Source organism: Leptopilina boulardi, unplaced genomic scaffold, assembly GCF_019393585.1.
Source record: "Leptopilina boulardi isolate dan_hultmark-lab unplaced genomic scaffold, ZJU_Lbou_2.1 LbouV2_310, whole genome shotgun sequence".
Lineage (NCBI taxonomy): Eukaryota > Metazoa > Arthropoda > Insecta > Hymenoptera > Figitidae > Leptopilina > Leptopilina boulardi.
The window spans coordinates 258,794-283,434 of record NW_026137875.1 but is presented as its reverse complement, the minus strand read 5'-3'; the positions used below and the strand labels follow the sequence as shown (position 1 = coordinate 283,434).

The following is a 24,641-nucleotide window of genomic DNA, read 5'->3' as shown; positions in this document are numbered from 1 at the left end:
AAATGAAAATAAAAGAACTCCCTATTTATTTATTTTTAAATGCTCATAACTTTTCAATTGAACTTTTTATAAACTTCATGCAAAAAATTATAAAATTAAAATTTACTAATATTTTTTGTAATTTACAGGTTAAAATCTTGTTTAACAAAAAATTTTAGGACTTTTTCACCATAAAAATAAAATTTTCAGGTATTGTCACTATGATTTTCGTTATCAGCGCATCAAAATACATAAAAGTACGTAGTATAAAAAAAGTAGGAGATATTTTTAAGAAATTCAATATTTCAAATAATTTCGAAAATATTAATTATTAATCTGCAATGCCTGCTCCATATATTATCAATGGAATTTCACTGACTAGTTGTGAAAATTACTGCAAATTAGTGTTTAATTATATTATCATACCTCATCATTTATATGTTCATCACTTGAATTAATTTCTGAAAAAAACGATTCTGAATAACCAATTACAACTTTCATTGCCTTGAGTTTTTCCTTAACCAGGTTCTTTGTTTCATTATTCAACCAATTGGAGTTCGACATTTCCACTTCAATTTCATGTTGGATTTCTTTAGCCATGGTTGTCGCCTATTCCAATCAGAAATTAATATATTTCATTACTTGTGACACTGTTGTCAATGTAAATTATTTGTATTATATATTATTGTATTTTAATCATAACTTACGGATTCTTTTGTCGTGTTAGGAAATTGACGTTTTATGAATTCAAAAGACGTTCCGAAATTGAATGGCAAACTATTTAAACAATATTCCCACCTAACAATTTGAAAATTTCAATTTATAAATAGATGAACAACAACATATATGTTTTTTGGACAGTTAAAATGAACTAAAATGCACTTTTGCGTTATTATGGTTTAAAACTCGTTATTTGGTGATTTTCAAAATCGTTGCTTATGAATTATTGAACAAATCCGTAATCAGCGCCCCTAAATACCTCCAGATAATAAATTTCAAGCGAATCCGATTAATATTCAAAAAATTCCGATATTTTGGATCCTTCCTTTTGAGTTTAAAAAATCTAATGTCAGAATCGTAATAAACGATCCTAAAAACTCCGCGGACTAACGAGTTCTGACTTTTTTAGAAAATTTCTAAATTATCTAACCTTTCTTTCATTTTGATGTTTCCTACATTAGTTTTCACTGTCTCATAAAAGAATTGTACTATTTCTTTGTCTAAATATGGAATGGATTCCTGTATAAATTTCCAATGAATGTAATTGACTAAAACAGATTTATATATTTTAATTAAAATTTCATATTATTTAATTTAAGGTTTATTAATTTAATTAGTTAATTTAATATATTTAATAAAATTAACCCTGGCGGATTCGATTTGCGTAATGTCTACTTAACTAAGCGGACTTTAGGTAGACATTAGGTAGACATGTAAAAAAACGTATAAAAAAGCTATTAATCGACTTATTATGATAAAAAAAAGTTGATAAAAGGGTAAATGAATGTTTATAGAGTAAATTCGTACAAAATTTGTAATTAATAAAGCAATAAATAATTAATAATGAATGGAAATGTGCGCGAGGTACCTGATCAGTTTAGCTGTACAATTATTTTCGTGCTATTTTCATGAAAAGAATATAAATTAACTGCAAAAACAATTGATATTTATAAAAAAGTGTAAAATTGATTTAATTTGAGTGTTTGCAATACGAATTATTAAATAATAATTAAGTTTTTATCAAATGTGAATAGTGTTGTGAAAACCTGTGAAAACTAATGAGTTACTACATTACCGATCGCATATGATAATAAAAAGTTCTCGATGAGTGTAACAAAAAAGCTGCAATCATGTCCGTAATTTTGGACGAGAAACAATTATGAAATCAATAATTATTTGTATAACTTTATTCTGCATTTTAAAATTCACTTTTTATTTTCTTTCAAAGCAAAAGCATGGAAGAAAACATGCTCGCACTGTATTGTAAAAACTGGTGGCGCCATCTCTCATATGCGATCGGTAATGTAGTAACTCATTAGTTTTCACAGGTTTTCACAACACTATTCACATTTGATAAAAACTTAATTATTATTTAATAATTCGTATTGCAAACAATAAAATTAAATCAATTTTACACTTTTTTATAAATATCAATTGTTTTTGCAGTTAATTTATATTCTTTTCATGAAAATAGCACGAAAATAATTGTACAGCTGAACTGATCAGGTACCTCGCGCACATTTCCATTCATTATTAATTATTTATTGCTTTATTAATTACAAATTTTGTACGAATTTACTCTATAAACATTCATTTACCCTTTTATCAACTTTTTTTTATCATAATAAGTCGATTAATAGCTTTTTTATACGTTTTTTTACATGTCTACCTAATGTCTACCTAAAGTCCGCTTAGTTAAGTAGACATTACGCAAATCGAATCCGCCAGGGAATTTAATATATATAGGGGGGAGTCAGCATGGTTGGGCCACCCCTGTGTTCATGGCTCTAGGACACTGGCGCCCTCTATTTTATTATGCAAACACTTGCTAACTTTTCACGTCAGTTACAGTAAAATGCAATTGCAATAAACATTTAATTTTTCAAGAAAACCAAAATAAGTGCTATAATGACAACCCAAAACTTTTTCACAGTGACAGAAAAGTCGATTAAATAACAGAAGGGACAGTCCACTGACTTTTGTCTAATAGTGGTTGCGACCAAATTTTAAAAAAATCTAGTTTTAATATATGTGAAACTCGATGATTCCCTGAGTTCATTAACCATAATATTATGGTAAAAATTTTATTCCCATTAAAAATATTAAATATCAAAAGTAGGAGGTTCACAATGTGATTTTGTAACCTTAAATTTTTCAATTTTTTTAAAAACGCTATTATTAAAAAACTATTAAAAATTAGATGTTGGAACTCACCAAAAACATAAATCACTTTATTCTGCACAGAGGAACGAAAGAATTATTGCAAAAATTTATTATTTTTGGATGATATACGATTTTAAAAAAATTTTATTTAAATATTCTCAAGATTTTTATTTACTTATAACTTTTTTGTTGGTGCTCCAAAAAAATTGAGGTTTTGGACAAAGATTTTTCATAATATTCTTTACCTTCTATTAAAATCTTACGAAGGTGTTTTGCTTTGTTTTGGAGATATTAATTTTAAAAAAATTTTATGTAAAAGGTTAATTAAAAGACTTGAAGTTAACTAACCAAATTCAAACTGCTCCATTTTTTATAAAAATATATTAAAATGTAGCGATTTGAAATTGGTCAGTTAACTTCAAGTCTTTTAATTAACCTTTTTAAATAAAAAATTTTGAAAATTAATATCTCCAAAACGAAGCAAAACACCTTCGTAAGATTTTAATAGAAGGTAAAGAATATTATAAAATATCTTTGTGCAAAACCTCAATTTTTTCACAGCACCGACAAAAAAGTTATAAGTAAATAAAAATCTTGAGAATATTTAAATAAAATTTTTTTTAAAATCGTATATCATCCAAAAATAATAAATTTTTGCAATAATTCTTTCGTTCCTCTGTGCAGAATAAAGTGATTTATGTTTTTGGTGAGTTCCAATATCTAATTTTTAATAGTTTTTTAATAATAGCGTTTTTAAAAAAATTGAAAAATTTAAGGTTACAAAATCACATTGTGAACCTCCAACTTTTGATATTTAATATTTTTAAAGGGAATATAATTTTTACCATAATATTATGGTTAATGAACTCAGGGAATCATCGAGTTTCACATATATTAAAACTAAATTTTTTTAAAAATTTGGTCGCAACCACTATTAGACGAAAGTCAGTGGAATAACCCAGAAGGAATGAGCAAACAACAAAATAAAATGACAAAAATTGTTCATTACAATGTAATTTAAAAGTTTCAAGCATTATTTAGCGTTATTGTTATTATGTTTGTTTAACGTGTTTTTGTTTACGACGCCGTTCGTCATGGTTGGGCCACCCACCAATTTTGTAATATTATCATACGTCCAGACATCGAAAATTCAATTTTTTATATAAAAAAAAGAGTCAAAGATGCCATTACCATTAAAAAAAATTGGTCTTAATAAATTTTGGTACTATTTTTTAACTTTTTAGACCAATTTCGCGAATAATCGGATTTTGGTTCAGGCGGTTAATTTTATTTTATCATTTTCAGCTCAATTTCAGTATTTTTCTGCCATTTGCGGGTCCTTTTTGGTCAATTTCCTTCATTTCATATTGATTTACTACAGTGGCCCAAGCATCAAGCCCTGGCCCAACCTACACGAAAAAACTTTTTTTTTTAAATGCCTGTAACTTTTACACTTTTGACCCAATCATTTTCTGATGTTCAGAAGAAACATTCCACTTTAGTGTAGCTTTCCAACCATATACGAGAGAATTTAAAATTTACCCTAAAACGAAAGTTATGGGCACAAGTCAAAAACTGGTCCAACCATGCTAACTCTCCCCTACCTAATTTATAAAAATATTTTCTTTTTATTGTCAATACGTACCAATTGTTCTTTGAGGTGTTTTTTCTAGTAGTTGACTTAATTTATAAAAGTAAGGTTTCTCAAGTACAACTATTTCTTCTGATTCATCAATAAAAACATCAGTATTATTGTAAAAGGCTTGAATTATTTCAAGCCAATTAATCTAAGAACAATAAATATAAACTTAAATTATTAACAAAAAAAATAATAATCATAGTAGAATGATACCAATTTTAATACAAAATTAAAGAGTTAAATAAATTTTTGTTTGAGCTAAATATTGCTAATAACAAGAAATAACATTTTTTTACCTTTGATATCGTGCTTTCATTATTATTGTTATGATTATAAAAATTCTGAAAATCGCTAATTCGCATTATTTCATATCCAAATTCTCTTCTTTCATTTAGAGTTAATTTAATCTAATAAGAATAAATTGATTAATAATACACTTTTCATTTCTTCAAATATAATTTGAAATTAATGCGATTATTACCTTCTCCAAGGATTTAATAAACTCAAACAAATTCCTATACTGTCAATTTCGATTTCTTTTTCGTCCCTCATTCCTTCGGATTCTGAATATTTAGAAATTGCTTTGTTTAGAAAATTTTGAAATTTTGTAATATCATCATCATCATCGTTATTTCCATGACTGTATGAAATATATTGATTATAATAATGACTACTTTCCATATCAATCAAAAAATTAGTGTCAGGCAGAAACTTATTTTCTTGAGTAATCTGCAATATTATAAAATTTGTAATGTACATTTTATTATCGTAAAATTGACAATTTGCTGTTTCATACTCTCTAAAACTGAATTAGTGAAAATTTCACTGATTTTAATTAAGTGATTTACTTTTCATAATTTCAATCAGTGACTTTTACTAAATTTGACCAACTCAGCTCAATATGTATTTATATTTATTATTGTAAAAGATTAATTGCTTCTTACCCCAATCATTTTAAGTGTGGAATTTTTTGGATTATGTGAAGTACCTATAGTAAATAAACCGTATGCTCTTATAGTATCGACATAATGAAAAACAACATCTTGCCAAGTGATATTTTTTTTTCCCCATTCAGTTGTATTCATAACCATTGGCCAACCACCAATCTTGTCTATAATTTTCTTCAACGGTTCCAATCCTTTTTTCTTAATTCTGTCTAAAATTATTCATAATATATTTTTTAATTTCAAGTTTTCATTAAATATTATTGTTATTTCATTGAAAATAAAAATTATTTGATTTAACAACAATCGGCTATATTTATTATCAAAGCAGATATTTTCTGCAATGAATAATTATTATCGTTCTGAAGGTGTCTGAGTTAAATAATAAATATTTGATTGAAATACAAAAAAAATTATTGATTAAAATTAATTTTATTTGTTTTAATTAAAAATTACTTGCTTCCAATTAAATGGTGTTTAGAAAAAAAATGTTCTTGAAAATACATAACGAATCAGGTATATAAACTTATTTAAATTAAATATAATTTTTGTTTTCAGTGTACGGATAAAAATATTTATGAACAAAATGTTTTGTTGTCAAAGAAGAATTTTCTTATCACTGAAAATTGTTGAACATGAATTAGACTCATAAAAAAATTAGTAAATTTTATAAATGATAAGAAGGAAAAATTAATTAATATTGGAACAACTAAAGTTTTTCATCATTAGGTATACAAATTTAAATATTGAAATTTCATAAAATAATTACCTTCATCCATACAAGAATTGTACCATTTTTTCTCGAAAATTAATGGCTCAATATCCTCAGGACTTAGTTGCTTTTCTATAATTTCTGAAAAAATACCATAATGAAGAGTAAAAAAAATATAAATTTCCTTATACAGAAAAAACATAATTTCAAATTGAGTACAAAATTTACACTCAATTTGATTTTGATAATCGAGAATTTTTATTTTTAAAACTGACTGTATAAAACTTAAATAATTTTCTCCTTTTTCCTAAATTGAAACGGGTACTATATTAAATTTTTAAATAAAAAATCTCTGTATATAGCGCCATTGCCCCTCTCTATCCTACCTTTTAGAATAAATTTTCTCTCCTCTGTACTTATTTTTAATAAATTCCAGTTTTGTTTGCCTTTAGGAACCGGATAATTAGATTGCCATGAACCACATACGTAGGAATAAAAATCATCGCAAGGATTTACGCTTTCATTCATTCCCTTTTTAATTAATTCCGCTGTAAAACACAATATTATTGTTAAACACATTTTCAATAATTGTGTGCGTAGTTTAAAAATTAAAGGAAAATTTATGTTTTTGAAACATTATCAAAAATAATGTTCAATTAGGTATGTGACGGCTTTTTAGGTATATTGTTTTTGATATTTAGTGTATATTTAAATCATTATTTGAAGAAACTAATACGAAATTTTTTACTGCATTAAAAAGGTGTATGTCTCTTGCTAAAACAGTGTTTTTAATAGCATTTCTATATTAAAATAAGGTAAAACTACCAATTATTATGATTCAGAAATAAAATCATTATTTATTTATTTTAATTATACAGCACATAAATAAACAATGACAAATAATTAAAAGTTGAAAATATTCAACTGAATCTAACATCACTGAAAATTAAAAGGCATTAAAATAAGCTGCAACGCTTATTATTTTAATCCAATTTTGCTTATTTTAATCCATTTTGGTATTAAAATAAAGCAAAATTGGATTAAAATAATAAGCGTTGCAGCTTATTTTAATGCCTTTTATACCCTTCAAATTTTGATTGGACACAAATATAAGCTTTTTATGCTTAAGTATTTCATATACATTCGTACAAAAAATTACTGGATTTATGGGACAAAGGTGCATCATAAAATTCATGTCTCATATTTGGTACAAATTTGTTATTTACAATTTTATCAATAATTTGTTATTTTAATATAAAAATGCTATTAAAAACACTTTTTTAACAACTAAAGACGTACACCTTTTTAATGCAGCAAAAAATTTCGTATTATTTTCTTAAGTTAATGGTTCAAATACAATAAATCTCAAAACCTATCTGAAAAGTTGTTCCATAATTGGTACTTTTACCAAATATTTGTTTTAATTTTCCAATATGAATAATAATAAACTTACCTAATGAGTGGCATTCCTTAGTTTCACAAACTTCCGAAATATTATTTTCAACATCACTTCCGAAAACAAGTGTTTTGTCTTCATTTATTATTAATAAAATTATTAAGTGGACGGCAAAAATTCTAGAACAATAAAATTTAATTTGACAATTAAATTTAATTATTTTTATATTTTAAAAATATAGAAAATGTTAAAATATAAATAATTATAAATCATGAATTTAAGCGGAGGAATAGATGAAATTTCAACACATTGAAATTAATGTTGTTAAGAGGTGACAATTTTTATCTGGCATTATTTGGGATCTAAAATTATTGTGAATTATTAAAATTGTTAATAAATTTTTTGTTGACATTTTAGAAATTTTATTTTTTGAAAATATTAAAATTTTTAAAAATCCATACGATTGATTGTTCAGAAACATGAAAAAAGTATATATAAAAAAAATATATTTACAAAATTCGTCTGGATGATTAATGTATTTTATAATTAATTTATATTATATTATTTTATAATTAGAATGAAATGTTTCATTATACTCACAAGTAATAAATATTGAACATGTTCCATAAATGAATAAAGTATGAGAAAAAATAATTAAAAATTGCCCTAATGTACTTTCATAGAGCGGTTCAATTCAACAATATACTCATCGCGTTTTTACTAGAATCGAGTCATATATATATATATGCCTTAGATTACCCAACATCTCACTAGCACTATATTTAATTTAAACTAAAAATTTTTATGAAGAGTAAACATGACATATATTTGATGTAAATTATTATTTATTTTTTTTTTATTCCACTCTTTTCAAGTGTAATAAAATTGTTACTAATAATAGTTCTCAAATAAAATATGTATATGAAATATTTCACATGAAAACTAAGATTGATGTCATGGAATTTTTAAAATTTCTGTTAATTAATAGTGATTTGTGTACTTATAACAAAATTTTGTCTATTTTATTGTTTGGATTGATAGGATTCAGTTTAATGTAGAGACATGAGAGTAACTTAAAATTTATATAAAGAAATAAATTTTTAATATTTTTGAACGTATCGGTAATCATGTTTGTATTAAAGAATTTTAATCTATTTTTTTTAAATATATTAAAATTTTTAAAATTAAAAAATTAAAAAATTAAAAAATTTAAAGTTTAAAGTTTATTTGAAAAAAATGTTATTTTGTACAAATCAATTTATATTTGGAAATAAAATTTTACTTGTTGGTAAATAAAATTTATTTGAAAGAATAAAGTATATTTTAATTAATTCTGACAACAATTTTATTTTTTTTCTCTAAGTCGTAGGTACGCATTGTTGTTCAGTTTATAAACTAATTAACTGTGACATGTTTCAGAAAAACTTTATTAAATAATATATGAGAGAATGTAATCTCTGCGGGGATAAAATAAATTGAAAAATAAAATAAAATAAGTGGGGTGCGGAAAGATTTTGAGGGTGGATTATTTACTGGACATAGAAGAGACTTGAAAGAGAAATTGCATGAAAGAGGATGGTCCTGGGATGACATTCTCCTCGACATATAACATATGTGGATGACCAAAATAATTTATATATATATATATATATAAGGTAAGCAAAATGTACCTGAATTAATTGAACTAAATAATAAAACAATATAATAATAAATTTTTTTTTTCCTGTAGAAAATTTCAGTAAAATTTTACGAAAATTTATTCTTTCCCTCTTTTTCTTAAAAAAATCTGTAGGTACACAGCTTGGTACACAGAAAATTAAAAGGCATTAAAATAAGCTGCAACGCTTATTATTTTAATCCAATTCTGCTTATTTTAATCCATTTTAGTATTAAAATAAGCAAAATTGGATTAAAATAATAAGCGTTGCAGCTTATTTTAATGCCTTTTAATTTTCTGTGCAGGTATATACAGAGGTATAGATAAGAAATTGATTAAATTTCTAAAAATAATAATTTAAAATTTTATTTGTTTTATATAAGAATCATTCTACGGCGCATAGTGAATTGTTCTTTAATAATAATAATAATAATAATGAATAAACAAAAACTTCTTTTTCTTTTTTTGCTTCTATCATAAAGAATGAAGAGCCCATACGAGAAATCTGCACGTACAAATGCGTGGGCGAATATACATATATATTTCCGCGCCGTTATTCATTTCTCAATATATATTTTCGAAGTCTTCTATTTATTATTTCGGTCTTAAAAGTAATAAAGATGCATTGAATGAAGCGGTAAATTGAAGATGAAAATGGCTTGGAAACGAAATTTAAACTGTTTTAATATAAAATGCGACCTCTTTTTTTCTACTTTATTATACCTATTTATATGAAATCATGCATATATATATTATTACATATCTTCCCGACTATTTTTGTTTTAATTTAGAATATATTGAGGCGCTTTAAAATTAAATAAAAAAATAATTAAAACTTTTGTGAAGCGTCACTTTCATCAAATATAAATAAGAAATATATGTATTTTCATATTCCAATGTCATTTATAATAAATGTCAATTATTAAAAAAAAAATTCTGTTAAAATTTTATTAGAACATTGCATCATTTTACATTTAGAATTTTTATCAATTTTTTTTTATCTAACTTTATAATTTTTAAGTTAAATAGAATTCAAATTAAATTAAATGTTATATTAACTATTAATTTGATAATGTAAACATTTTATGTGTCACTCAGTTTTGGAAAATAAAAAATATCACTTTTTTTAACAAAAATAAATATTACGCGCATCATAAAATGTAACAGCACACAGTAAAAACAAAGTCTTAAACGGCGTTTACATTTTAAATTATGCCCATGTATTTTGCATAAGTCTGTTCTTGTCTATAATTGATCTGACTCCGTTTACACCTTAATTTCAGCAGTAAAAACCTGGGCTCATTTTTGCTGCGATTAAAAATGAGCCAATGCCAAACGACATAGAACGTGGCGCCATCTACTTGACTCATTTTTGCTGCGGATCAAAATGATCCTACTGGCTCGATCATTTTTTGAGCCCGCGGGTTTTTACTCTAAGTATTTTTATTACCTTTCAAAGAACAATTTTTATAATAAAATCATTTAATTTAATATTATAGAAGCAATCTTATAACAAAAATTCTATAATTATATTTAGAAAAAGAAATATAGAATAATTAAAAACAATTATTTTTCAAAACTTTTTCTAGTCTATATTGCAGAAATAAAAATTATATAAAAATTATGAGCAAACAAAATGAAGTATTTTATTATTATAAATATTTATTAAAATTATTTTTAATTCATATTGCAGTATTAAAAATTATTTTAAAATCAGGATGTCCAGCAAGACTTAAAGAAAAAAATTCCCTGACTTTTCTCTGACATTTTTTTTTCGTGACTACTCGTTAGTGATCGGTCAAACCCGATCGGACTCACTCGCTTAAGTTAGTCAAACTTCACTGAGAAAAAAAATTTAGTGTTTGCAACAAAATTGTTTGGTTAGGCAATTTAGGTTCTTGTAACCAAATTTTGGTTGGCTGAAACAAAGTCGTAGGGTTATCTCAACCAAACAATTGGTTAGGCGAACAAAATTATTTGGTTGAACATTTTTAAATTCCAACCAAAATTTAGTTACGACAACAAAATAATTTGGTTAACACAACAAAATAGTTTGTTCTGAAATACCAAATGATCTTTTGTTGTCCTAACCAAAATTTGGTTGCGACAACCAAATAATTTGATTCGCTCTCAGCTTATAGCTTAAAAGGACATAGTTAGTTTAAATCTCTCACAAGGATGGGTAGTCCAGTGGTCAGAGCTTCCGACCTTCAGTTTTAAAACACAGGTTCGATCCCAGGCGGAGGTGACATTTTTCAAAGTCCATAAATATTTCAATTGGATAAATATAAATTCAATGTTAAATTGATAATAAATAAATAATAAGATAAATAAAAAAGATAAAAAGAAAAGAGATAAGGTAGCATAAAATTTTTAATTTTACAAATAAAACATTTTTGTTGACCTAACAAAAAAAATTTGGTTGAGCTAACCAAACCAAATTTTTTGGTTGACTCAAACAAATAGTTTGGTTGCTTAAATATTAACAAAATTTTTTTGTTGGCCCAATCAAATTTTGGTTGCTCTGACTAAACATTTTTCTCAGTGTTCGGTGATTTTTGATATTTTTCTATCATTTTTTGAAAGAAAAAGTTTCTATTAGTATTATTATATGTAAATATAAGGAATGAAACTATTTTAACACCAATTCACTTTATTATCGACTATATTAAAATGTAAAATGATTATACCAGTTAACGGAATTCTAAATACAGAAAATGAAATATTTTATTCTAATATACTTGTTACTGAGGGCGTATTAGAATTTAACATTTGAAGTTTTCATAATACAATTATGAATTTCGCAAAAACTATTCTAATTTTTGTTTCTAAATATATTAAACTTTATTATTTTTATTTTAGGCATTCTTAAAAAATAGTGATGAAATCTATAAACACCCCAAAATCTGCAAAATCTTCCGCAATTGTAACTTAATATACTAAATATGAGTGTCAAAATATTAAATATATCCTTACAAGATTTCTTTCCGTTTATCACTTTTGAATCGAATCTCGATCCACATTTTGTGACAAAAAAAAATTATAAGTTTCATTAATTACATTAAAATTTTCAGAGTGAGGGTGTTCGAAAAAATTGGCTAATTCGGATGTACGACGTGTGATTTCATCAACTGTAAATAGATACTTGTGAAATACATTTCTACACATTTTTCTTATTGAATCCAGATCAATCCCATAGTTTGCATATTGGCTCTTTATCACATTTAAATGCATCACTAAATCCTTTTACGTTTGCCATGAGTCCATTCATTCTCAAATTCGATTTTGGATGAACATCAGTATTTCTTCTCGCTAAATATTCTGGTGTTCCGCTCTCACAATCTCCCTATTAAATAAATTAAATTTTTTTGTAATTGCATATATCATCATAAACATTGTGAAACCATAAACAAGACTTACAATAACCACAGAAACAAAAAACAATTGATCTGAATCCAAGTTTTCTAATCCTGGTAAACGTTTATCTTTAATATTTTCTTTCTTCATTTTTTGCTTGTAAGCTCCATAAGCTGCAATCAACCCTCCGGTATCAGCAATAGTTTCACTTTGAGTTAGTTTTCCGTCTACCTAATTTACATAAAAAATTTTATTTTTCAATTATATCTCATTCAAAGTGTTGTTTGAATAATATTCAATTAAGTTTCATTTACTTTATACTTATTATAATGATCCACAAAACATTTGGCCCTCTTCTCATATTCACCAATCATTTCGTCTGACCACCAAGGAATTCTATTTCCATTTTTATCATATTTTCGTCCTAATGTTAAAAATAATATACACATTTAAAATAAATAATAATAATAAATATTTTTGATAATTTAGAAATTTTATTTTTTTAAATAATGAAAAAATTTTTCTAATCTATACGATTGATTGTTCAAAATTATAAAAAAAGTGTAAAAACAAATTGGTTATAAAAAATAGTAAAAATTGTTAAAGAAGTTCAATTTTAAAAGAATTGACAATGCAATTAATCAAAATTTACATATACATGTAAAGTTACCAGAAATCTTCTTTAACTTACTGTCTATTGCATAACGAGCAGCTTTTTTTTTTAAGAAAAAAGTTTTTTTTGTAGATTGTTTATAAAAAAAATTGATTTTTTTTCAAAATAGTCACAAATTTTAAAATAATTGCTTTTTTTTATTTTCTCTTTGTCATGCAAAGCGTATTTGTGTACTTAAACGATAAAGATTTGATTTTTTGATTATGGTTAATATTTGAGACCAGTAGCCAATCTCCATTTTGCAATATTTTTAATTTAAAAAATTATTATACATAGCTTATATTGTACACTTCAAGGTATGCTTTATTTCAATTCAATAAACTTTACCACTTTTTCTTATAAAATATCTTGAAAAAACGTGCATTTATACGAGTTTCCCCTCTTAAATCATTAAGCAACCGAGTATAGATGATTTTTTCTACAATGGTCTTAATTATACTATATACATAATATTTAAAAATATACGTGTATCAAATTACCTTCGTCATCAAATCCATGAGTCATTTCGTGACCTATTGAATAACCTATATGTCCGTAATTTATCGCACTGTTGAAATAAAGAGGAAAGTTTTTTTAAAAATACGGTTAATTAAGGACCAGTTTCATCAACTCCGGTTAAAAGTTAATCAGCGATTAAATCCCTAACCGACCAATCATGAGCGGTTAAATTGGCTTTAATCGCTGATTAACTTTTAACCATAGTTGGTGAAACCGGCCCTAAGAATTTTTTAAATACAAATATATGAGAAAATTCGTTAAAATAATAAGTACAAGTTATTAAAAGAGTGTTTTTTTAATAAATTGAAACTTTTTACTCTCTAAATTTGAATCAGTGAAATTTCACTGACAAAATAGTTGGAATTTAGCAACTGAATTATTTCAGTAAGATTTTCACTAAAATTCAATCACATTTCACTGAAAATCAGTTGAATTATTACTGATTTAAACAGTCAAATCTACATTATCATTAATCGGTAAAACAGATTTGACTGTAAAGAATTCTACTAATTTTCAGTGAAATATGACTGAATTTCAGTGGAAATTTTACTGAAATTGTTGAGTTGCTAAATTCCAACTATTTCATTAGTAAAATCTCACGGATTTAAATTTAAAAAGTATAGTTCTATTCATAAAATAGTGAAGCGTTAATAATTTATTAATTGAAAATATAGAAATACTTACAAAGGTAAAGTCGAATTATATATGGGAAGTAAAAGTAGAGCAGCTGCAACATCTTTTCAACAAATTAACATTAATATTAAAAAAAATTACTTATATCTTTAACTATATTGCAAAATTTTTTAAAATTATATACTCTAAAATTATTATTTTTGGATAAATTTGCCAATTACTGCGCGAATTAAATGTTGAAGTGTTATTTATAGATATATTTATACAAAAATTAAAATCCCAAAAATATAATATATTTGAACAAATTAATCAAGGTTTAATTTTAAAGAATAAAATTAATAATAATATAGTTTAAGCCCTTCGCAGTCTAGTGTAAAAATCATCGTTTTTGGACCCAAAACAATAAAAAAAAAAGTTCCCAAAAAAATATTACACGGAGAGAAATAGATGGTAAGAACTTATGATCTTAAGATGGTAAAAAGTAGATGTTATCCGGTATACAATCATTATGCTACTCGGTACTATTAAAGATGTTACAAAAAGTATTGTTATATGTTACTCACTACAATCTAGATAGTAACAGATAGAATCTAGATAGCTGTCCGTATATGTAAGATCAAATATGGTACCTGGTACTGTCTAGATAGTACCCCGTACCATCTATTTCTCTCCGTGTATTTCATTGTATGCAACCCTTGATACATAAAACAGGTTTTAAAGAAAGCGCAGTAATTGATATCTTACAGTTACTCTATATCAATAAAAAAAAGTTATCAAAACGTATTTTACATTTAAACAAAAGTAAATTTTCTTTCAACTTACTCAAACTATTCAAGCTTTTTTCATAAACAGCATTATAGGTAAGTGGTGAGATAATAACTCTGTAAAAATACATTAAAATTATGTGCCTTAAAGTTAAATAACCTATTCCTATTACATCCCAGATAGCACCGAATTTTGCAGGAAGTTAACAGTAAGTTAACGACCATAAGTTCGGAAGTTAACACTGTTAACTTCTCGCTAACTTGCTGGAATTTATAAAGCTAAATTTGCAAAAAGTTTTTTTTAAGTAAGTTTGCATAAATTTTACAAGAAGTTTTTTCTGATAAATTCAAAATTAAAAAAAATATTTTTTTTCAAGATGTATGTATTTTAGTACATCCATAGTTTGTCTATACATAGGGAAATGTGATTAAAAAGTATTGCGCAGCCCTAGCTGCCATAGAAAACTTCTGCGCATGAAAATAGATTTTTAAATTTACCATAAAAATTTTGTGTAAAATTATACAAAGCAAAACTTTCAACAAATTCACTTTTCTACCTTTCAACAAGTTCACAGAAAAAACCTAGTCTCATTTTTGTTGCAGTTCAAAATGAGTCAGTGCTAAATGACATAGAAAGTGGCGCCACCAACCTGACTTATTTTGAGTTTAGGTTTTTTCTGTGTTAACAGTGTTAACTTAAACTCTGAGGACATTTAAAACTTCTGGGAAGTTAACTGGAAGTTAACAACGTTAACTTCTAAACTTATCTTAGTTAACTTCCTATTAACTTTCTGTAAAGTTCGGTGCTATCTGGGATGAAATTAATACATAGTAATGACTTACGGCTCAGAATCATTGCTCTGTAGTTCACGAATATTTTTGGCTTCTTCAAATCTTATATGTTTAAAATAAGCGATTTTATTTTCGAAATAATCTTGACCTAACGGAACCTGCAAAATAAATATTAATTAAAATTTTCTTAATTTTTAATTATTCAAAAAATTTAATTAATTTAAAACATTTTTTAACTCAAAATGTTTTAAATCAATCAAATAATTGAAAGAAATTTTTTGCTTCACACAATGATGAAGCAAAATGTTCGATAAATGAAAATAAAAGAACACCCTACTTTTTTATTTTTAAATGCTCATAACTTTTCAATTGAACTTTTTATAAACTTTATGCAAAAAATTATAAAATTTACTATATTTTTTGTAATTTAAAGGGGTTAAAATCTTGTTTGCTTCCTCGTGGAGGAAGCTTTGTAGTCCTTTCGTTTACCTATATTAAAATTGTTTTTACCCAATAAACGAAAAAAAAAAATTACAAAAAATATAGTAAATTTTAATTTTATAATTTTTTGATGAAAAAAATTATGATCAAAATAATTTTTTGGAGGGTATAAAACAATATCTTGGTTAGGCATGATACCCCTCATTTAAAATGTACATTAAGGGGTTATTAATCTGCAATGCCTGCTCCATATATTATCAATGGAATTTCACTGACTAGTTGTGAAAATTACTGCAAATTAGTGTTTAATTATATTAGCATACCTCATCATTTATATTTTCATCACTTGAATTAAATTTCGAAAAATACGATTCTGAATAACCAATTACAACTTTCATTGCTTTGAGTTTTTCCTTAACCAGGTTCTTTGTATTATTATTCAACCAATTGGAGTTCGACATTTCTACTTCAATTTCATGTTGGATTTCTTTAGCCATAGTTGTCGCCTATTCCAACCAGAAATTAATATACTTCATTACTTGTGACTCTGTTGTCAATGTAAATTATTTGTATTATATATTATTGTATTTTAATCATAACATACGGATTCTTTTGTCGTGTTAGGAAATTGACGTTTTATGAATTCAAAAGACGTTCCGTCATTGAATGGCAAACTATCGAAACAATATTCCCACCTAACAATTTGAAAATTTCAATTTAAAAATAGATGAACAACAACATATATGTGTTTTGAATAGTTAAAAGGGACTAAACTGCACTTTTGCGTTAATATATGACTTGGGGATTCTTGTGCTGATATAAAAACTATCCTTTTAAAACTAAAAAAAAGTATAGAAAATTTCGAAATTATTTGACCTTTCTGATGGTTTGATGATTCCTACATCAGCAGTTTTCTTCGTGTCATAAATGAATTGTTTTATTTCTTTATCTAAATATGGAAGGGTCTCCCGTATAAAGATCCAATGAATGTAATTGACTGAAAAAGATTTATATATTTTAATTAAAATTTTACATTATTTAATTTAAGAGGAGGCTCCTCTTATCGGATTCTCGTACATTTTCCCGAAAACTTTTTTCCCAAAAACAATTTCCTAAATACTTTTTTACCGAATGCATTTTTACGGAATCAATTTTATCTAATGTAATTATTATTTTTTAATAATAAAGTTTGTTATCATAGCAATCGTGAATAATAAACTTGTCGAAGTTTATAAAGTAGACATCCTAAAGAGTAGGTTATATCTATAAAATAGTCAAAAATTTAAAAATGACAAAATGGCGAACACTTTTTTAAAAAAGTGCGATTTTTTCACTATTTTTACAAAAAACAAAAAAAATGATCAGATCTGATTAATTCTTAGCCCTCCTTAATTAGTTAATTTAATATGTATATATATATATGTATATAATTTATTAAAATATTTTATTTTTATTGTACCAATTGTTCTTTGAGCTGTTTTTTCTAGTAGTTGACTTAATTTATTGAAGTAAGGTTTGTGATATACAATTATTTCTTCTGATTCATCAATAACAACATTAGTATTATTGTAAAAGGCTTTAATCATTTCGAGCCAATTAATCTAAAAACAATAAATATAAACTTAAGTTTTTAACAACAAAAATAATAATCATACACTGAAAAAAGGGTTTGCTATTGACAACCAATCGTTTGGTTAGTATTTAAGCAACCAAAATTTTTTTGTTGAATCAACAAAATTTTGGTTGTGACAGTCAAACTTTATTTAGGACAACAAAAATCCTTTTTTATAATTTTGGTTGTGTCAAACAAATTTTGATTTAGACATTTAAAATTTTATTGATTCAACAAAAAAATTTTGGTTGCTTAAATACCAACCAAACGTTTGGTTGTCAATACCAAACCTTTTTTTCAGTGTAGTAGGATGATACCAATATTAATATAAATTGAAGAGTTAAATAAATTTTCGTTTGAGCTAAATATTCGTAATAAATAACAAGAAATAACATTTGTTTACCTTTGATATTGTGCTTGCATTAGTATTGTTCTGATTATAAAAATTCTGAAAATCGCTAATTCGCATTATTTCGTCTTCAGATTCTCTTATTTGATTTTGAGTTAATTTAATCTAGTAAGAATAAATTGATTAATAATACAATTTTCATTTCTTCAAATATAATTTGAAATTAATGCGATTATTACCTTCTTCAAGGAGTTAATAAACTCATACAAATTTCTACTTTCAATTTCGATTTCTTTTTCGTCCCTCATTCCTTCGGATTCTGAATATTTAGAAATTGCTCTGTTTAGAAAATTTTCATATTTTGTTTTATCGTTATTTCCATGACTGTATGAAATATATTGATTATAATAATGACTACTCTCCATATCATTCAAAGAACTGATGTCAGGCAGAAACTTATTATCTTGACTAATCTGCAATATTATAAAATTTGTAATGTACATTTTATTATCGTAAAATTGGCATTTTGCTGTTTCATACTCTCTAAAACTGAATTAGTGAAAAATTCACTGATTTTAATTAAGTGATTTACTTTTCATGATTTCAATCAGTGATTTTTACTAAATTTGACCAATTCAGCTCAATATGTATTTACATTTATTATTGTAAAAGATTAATTGCTTCTTACATAAATCATTTGAAGTGTGAAATTTTTTGGATTAAATGTAGTACCTATACTAAATAAACCATATCCTCCTATAATATCGACATAATAATAAACAACATCTTGCCAAGTGATATTTTTTTTTCCCCATTCAGTTGTATTCATAACCATTGGCCAACCACCAATCTTGTCTATAATTTTCTTCCATGGTTCCAATCCTCTGCTCTTAATTCTATCTAAAATTATTCATAATATATTTTTTAATTTCAAGTTTTCATTAAATATTATTGTTATTTCATTGAAAATAAAAATTATTTGATTTAACAACAATCGGCTATATTTATTATCAAAGCAGATATTTTCTGCAATGAATAATTATTATCGTTCTGAAGGTGTCTGAGTTAAATAATAAATATTTGATTGAAATACAAAAAAAATTATTGATTAAAATTAATTTTATTTGTTTTAATTAAAAATTACTTGCTTCCAATTAAATGGTGTTTAGAAAAAAAATGTTCTTGAAAATACATAACGAATCAGGTATATAAACTTATTTAAATTAAATATAATTTTTGTTTTCAGTGTACGGAAAAAAATATTTGGCATTGACAGCAAAACAGTTTGCTGCATTGATTTGAGAAACAAAAATTTTGTTCAGTCATCTTAAAACCTTTGTGTTTTATGAACAAAATGTTTTGTTGTCAAAGAAGAATATTTATTATTAGTGTAAATTGTTGACTATGAATTAGACTCATAAAAGAATTAGATAATTTTATAAATGATAAGAACGAAAAAATAAATTAATATTGGAACAACTAAAGTTTTTCATCATTAGGTATAGAAATTTAAATTAAAATTTTGTAAAATAATTACCTTCATCCATACAAGATTTGTACAATTTTTTCTCGAAAATTAATTGCTTAGTATCCTCAGAACTTAGTGGCTTTTCTATAATTTCTGAAAAAATACCATAATGAAGAGTAAAAAAATATAAATTTCCTTATACAGAAAAAACATAATTTCAAATTGAGTACAAAATTTACACTCAATTTGATTTTGATAATCGAGAATTTTTATTTTTGAAACTGACTGTATGAAACTTAAATAATTTTCTCTTTTTCCCTAAATTGAAACGGGTATTTTATTAAATTTTTAAATAAAAAATCTCTGTATATAGCGCCATTGCCCCTCTCTATCCTACCTTTTATAATAAATTTTCTTTTTTCTTTATTTATTTTATATATATTCCAGTTTTTTTGGCCGTCAGGAACCGGATAATTAGATTGCCATGAACCACATACGTAGGAATAAAAGTCATTGCAAGGATTTACGTTATAATTCATTCCCTTTTTAATTAATTCCGCTGTAAAACACAATATTTTTGTTAAACACGTTTTCAATAATTGTGTGCGTAGTTTAAAAATTAAAGGAAAATTTATGTTTTTGAAACGTTATCAAAAATAATGTTCAATTAGGTGGGTGATGGCTTTTTAGGTATATTGTTTTTGAGATTTAGTGTATATTTAAATCATTATTTTAAGAAACTAATACGAAATTTTTTGCTGCATTAAAAGGTGTATGTCTCTTGCTAAAACAGTGTTTTTAATAGCATTTCTATATTAAAATAAGGTAAAAATACCAATTATTATGATTCAGAAATAAAATCTTTATTTATTTTAATTATACAGCACATAAATAAACAATGACAAATAATTAAAAGTTGAAAATATTCAACTGAATCTAACATCACTGAAAATTAAAAGGCATTAAAATAAGCTGCAACGCTTATTGTTTTAATCCAATTTTGCTTATTTTAATCCATTTTAGTATTAAAATAAGCAAAATTGGATTAAAATAATAAGCGTTGCAGCTTATTTTAATGCCTTTTATACCCTTCAAATTTTGATTGGACACAAATATAAGCTTTTTATGCTTAAGTATTTCATATACATTCGTACAAAAAATTACAGCATTTATGGGACAAAGGTGCATCATAAAATTCATGTCTCATAATAATTGGTACAAATTAATTATTTACAATTTTATCAATAATTTATTATTTTAATATAAAAATGATATTAAAAGCACTGTTTTAACAACTTTTTTACCTTTCTAATGCAGCAAAAAATTTCGTATTAGTTTCTTAAAATAATTGTTTAAATATACACTAAATCTCAAAAATTAGCTGAAAAGTCGTCTTATAATTGCTGGTACTTATTATCTTATATTTGTTTTAATTTTCCAATGTGAATTATAATAAACTTACCTAATGAATGGCATTCTTTGGTTTCACAAACCTCCGGAATATTGTCATTATTTATTTTTGCCGAAGTTATTAAGTAGATGGCAAAAACTCTAAAACAATAAAAGTTAATTTATCAATTTAATTTGTTTATCATTTTTATATTTTAAAAATATATAGAACATGTTAAAATAAAAATAATTATAAATAATGAATTAAAAATTTTTCACAAAATATAAAGAAAATTTTTAAAAATTTATCTGGATAATTGATTTATTTTATTATGAAAAATCATATACTTTCTGATATCAAAGTTAGTAATTCCATCGCAGTATTACAAAATAATATTTTATAATTTTACAATTAAAGCAATATATTTAAAAAAACAGTTTTTTTTATCTAGAATTTGCACCAAAAAATTTCAAGAGATTAATTATTATTAAACTTAATGCACAAAATTAGAATGAAATGTTTCATTATACTTACACGTAATAAATATCGACCATGTTCCATAAATAAATAAATTATGAGAAAAAATAATTAAAAATTGTCTTAATGGAACCTCTTAAAACAGTTGAATTCAACAATATACTCATCGTGTTTTTACTAAAATCGAGTCATATATATATATGTGTGTGACTTAGATTACCCAACATTTCACTTCCACTATATTTGATTTTAACTAAAATTCTTATTAACAGTAAACAACATATATTTCAGGTGAATTATTTTTTCTGATAATTTCATTTATTTTAAGTGTAATAAAATTGTTACTCATATATAGTTATCAAATAAAAGATATGAAACATTTCACATGAAAACTAAGATTGATGTCATGGAAATTTAAAAATTTTTTGTTAATTGGTAGTGATTTGTGTACTTATAAGAAAATTTTGTCTATATTTTATTGTGGGATTAACTTCAATATAGAGAAATGAGAGTGACTCATTATACTCTCTAAATCTGAAATAGTCATTTTTGATTAATTCACAGTCATTTTTAACTAATTCAAATAGGGCGGATTCGTTTACTGTGAATTAGTTAAAAGTTACTAATTCAATCTGTAACTAATCTACCACTAAATGAATTAGAAGTTTCAGTTTCTAGATAGGTATACATAGGTAGATAAAGTAGGTAATGCAGACGTATTTATTTTGAAAATAGACAAAAATTATTGCTTAAAAAATAGGAAACGATTATATTTTGTTTTTATATAGTTTAAATAACGTGAATCAATAAAAAAAATCTATTTATTTCATTTTCGAAATTATTCTGCGATAATTACTGGTGGGAGATGTCACTAGGATTTGAACCCATTACCTTGTCCCTTATAAGCAAATTGACATAAACTGTTTATCAAATCGCTAATAAATAAGGTAAAGTCGATTTGTTTTCTATACAAATTTAATTATTATATAAATTTGTAATTAGAGTCTTATAAATGTGCCAATATTGATTTAAATTTGTTAATTAAATTAATTAACATTAACATAACAACAATAGTTTGGAGTGTTTTTTGGCCATCTAGGGTAAGTCCGGGGGAGTTGGCCATGCGGGAGAGATGGCCAATTCAAATATTTTATAGAATTTGCTGCTAGGTATCGCTCATTAAAGATTAGTTCGCTTTGTTTTGTGGCAAAACACAATTAAAAGAAAAAACTTGACGAAAAATATTGAAAAAGTATGTAAAAATCTGATTTATTATTTTGACTAGTTCGGAAAAAAGTGATGAGTTTACGTTTCTCACTGGTGTTATGTTATTTTATAGAATAATTTTGAATTTCATGTTTTTTTGTAAAGTACATGACCCATGCTTTGTCATAATTTTATATTTATTCAAAAATTTTATTTATTTATTTATATTTTAGTTGTGTCAATTTGTCTCCTGACATTAGGAGAGATAGCCATACTGTTTAATTATTGGCACCCTTGAGTTTCGTGTGTTCGCTAAAAAAAACATTAATTCTGTGGCAAATGACATTTTTATGACATATGTTACAACAAGACACTCCAACAAAGATTTTCAAATTTAAATATGATCAAATAAAATAATCACTAGTGTGTAATTAAATCTTAAAAACGTTTATAAACAATCATAACACAGGTATTCAAAATAACACTTTTTTATATATATATAGCGGAGTGGTTTCCAATGTATTTTTGTGTGTTGAACCCGATTCCGGGTTCCAAAATTGCGTATCACATCAGGATTTTGAATAAAAGTGGAGGTAAAGTCTCCAAAAACAGTGTTTTTGAGAGTTTTCATTCCTTAACCAGACGTGCTAGACACTTCTATATATGCTTAAATTAAAGCTTAGATCGTACACTTTAAGACTCATTTACGCAGGATTAAAAAAATTTGAAATTTTGAAAAAAATGGGGGAAAATACCCCAAAAATCTTTTTAGGTGACTTGAACCTAATTTTTATTTAAAATTTCAAGTTTTTTTCTTGCGTATATGAATCTTAAAGTGTAAGATATAAGATTTAATTTAAGCCTATATAGAAGTCTCTATCACGTCAGGTTAAGGAGAAAAAAATACTAAAAACCCTCAAAAACACGGGTTTTGGAGACTTTACCCCCACTTTACACAAAATCCTGACGTGATACGCAATTTTAAACCCGGGATCGTGTTCAGGACCCAAAATAAATTGGAAACCATTCTGATATCTCAAAAAAGTACCTTGTAGACTTGTTGTGTTGGTGAGACAGACAAACAGAGAGCGCTTATAGAAGACTGGATTCAGTGCAATGATTGTCAACTTTGGCTTCATGAAAATTGCACTGAATTTAATGATAAATGTTCGAAATGTGGTCAGTAGAAGAAAAGAAGACATTAATCACATTAAATAAAAAATTCTGATAAAGCGAAAAGCCAAAGAATGATTTTAAAGTATTGGCCATCTCCCCCGTACATTCTGGGAGAGATGGCCAAACGTGTTTTTTAAAAAATATTAATTTTAAGATTGTTTACATTTAAAAAATTTATCATTTCTATTATTATTTGTAAGTTAAATGTTCAATGCTTAATTAGCAATAAATGTTAATACATAAATCACTTTCTTCTTATTTTTACAGGCCTTTAAAAAAACTATGGCCAACTCCCCCGGACTTACCCTATACATTTATAATATAAGTTCTGACAGAAAGCGCAATTGTTTAAACATTTGAAAATTTGTAACACTCGCGGGAACCGAACTCGCAACCTAACGCATCGAAGTCTAACACCCTAGCCACTACACTATACGCGGATATTGGAATCTCAACACAAAAATGTTTTAATAAGCTGCATTTGAGGAACATTTCAGCCGTTAATGCGCCATTGCTGGGCCAAGATTCGTTCCAACTTTGGAAAAAATGACTTGTCAAAATAAATGTAACATTTCAGCCGTCAATGGGACAATAA

The 24,641-nt window shown here is 25.4% G+C and overlaps 4 protein-coding genes and 1 long non-coding RNA gene across 7 annotated transcripts in view; 2 read left to right on the top strand and 3 right to left on the bottom strand.

The window, feature by feature from the left end:
• The window catches only part of LOC127283720 (endothelin-converting enzyme 1-like), a 33,806-nt gene extending 25,566 nt beyond the window's left edge, over positions 1–8,240 (bottom strand). Inside the window, exon 1 of the mRNA XM_051308770.1 lies at positions 8,154–8,240. Within this exon, the coding sequence (XP_051164727.1) occupies positions 8,154–8,173 (20 nt within the window). The 5' untranslated portion in view covers positions 8,174–8,240. The remainder of the gene's footprint in view (positions 1–8,153) is intronic.
• Positions 1–24,641, top strand: part of LOC127283717 (uncharacterized) — a 189,354-nt gene that overhangs the window by 117,911 nt on the left and 46,802 nt on the right. The window lies entirely within an intron of this gene.
• Positions 786–5,121, bottom strand: LOC127283731 (neprilysin-11-like). 2 transcript variants are annotated; one of them, XM_051308790.1, is made up of 4 exons: positions 4,983–5,121; positions 4,798–4,908; positions 4,508–4,649; positions 786–1,247 (listed from the first exon to the last, which is right to left on the bottom strand). In XM_051308790.1, exons 2-4 carry the CDS (start codon positions 4,861–4,863, stop codon positions 1,105–1,107), a joined length of 351 nt encoding a protein of 116 aa, XP_051164747.1. In that variant the 5' UTR covers positions 4,864–4,908; positions 4,983–5,121; the 3' UTR covers positions 786–1,104. The 2 variants fall into 2 exon arrangements, with proteins under 2 accessions (XP_051164747.1, XP_051164748.1); XM_051308791.1 differs by lacking the exon at positions 786–1,247 and adding an exon at positions 3,764–4,405.
• Positions 8,518–10,009, top strand: LOC127283733 (uncharacterized). Its single transcript, XR_007843391.1, has 3 exons — positions 8,518–8,674; positions 8,973–9,208; positions 9,693–10,009. It is a non-coding gene; the product is annotated as an uncharacterized LOC127283733 (long non-coding RNA).
• LOC127283721 (endothelin-converting enzyme 1-like) lies at positions 11,858–21,876 on the bottom strand. Its single transcript, XM_051308773.1, has 18 exons — positions 21,722–21,876; positions 21,260–21,348; positions 20,195–20,356; positions 19,867–19,950; positions 19,018–19,229; positions 18,569–18,802; positions 18,384–18,494; positions 17,828–17,969; positions 17,245–17,365; positions 16,973–17,063; positions 16,692–16,874; positions 15,979–16,085; positions 15,194–15,252; positions 14,423–14,474; positions 13,720–13,787; positions 12,882–12,991; positions 12,631–12,798; positions 11,858–12,556 (listed from the first exon to the last, which is right to left on the bottom strand). Exons 1-18 carry the CDS (start codon positions 21,739–21,741, stop codon positions 12,398–12,400), a joined length of 2,172 nt encoding a protein of 723 aa, XP_051164730.1. The 5' UTR covers positions 21,742–21,876; the 3' UTR covers positions 11,858–12,397.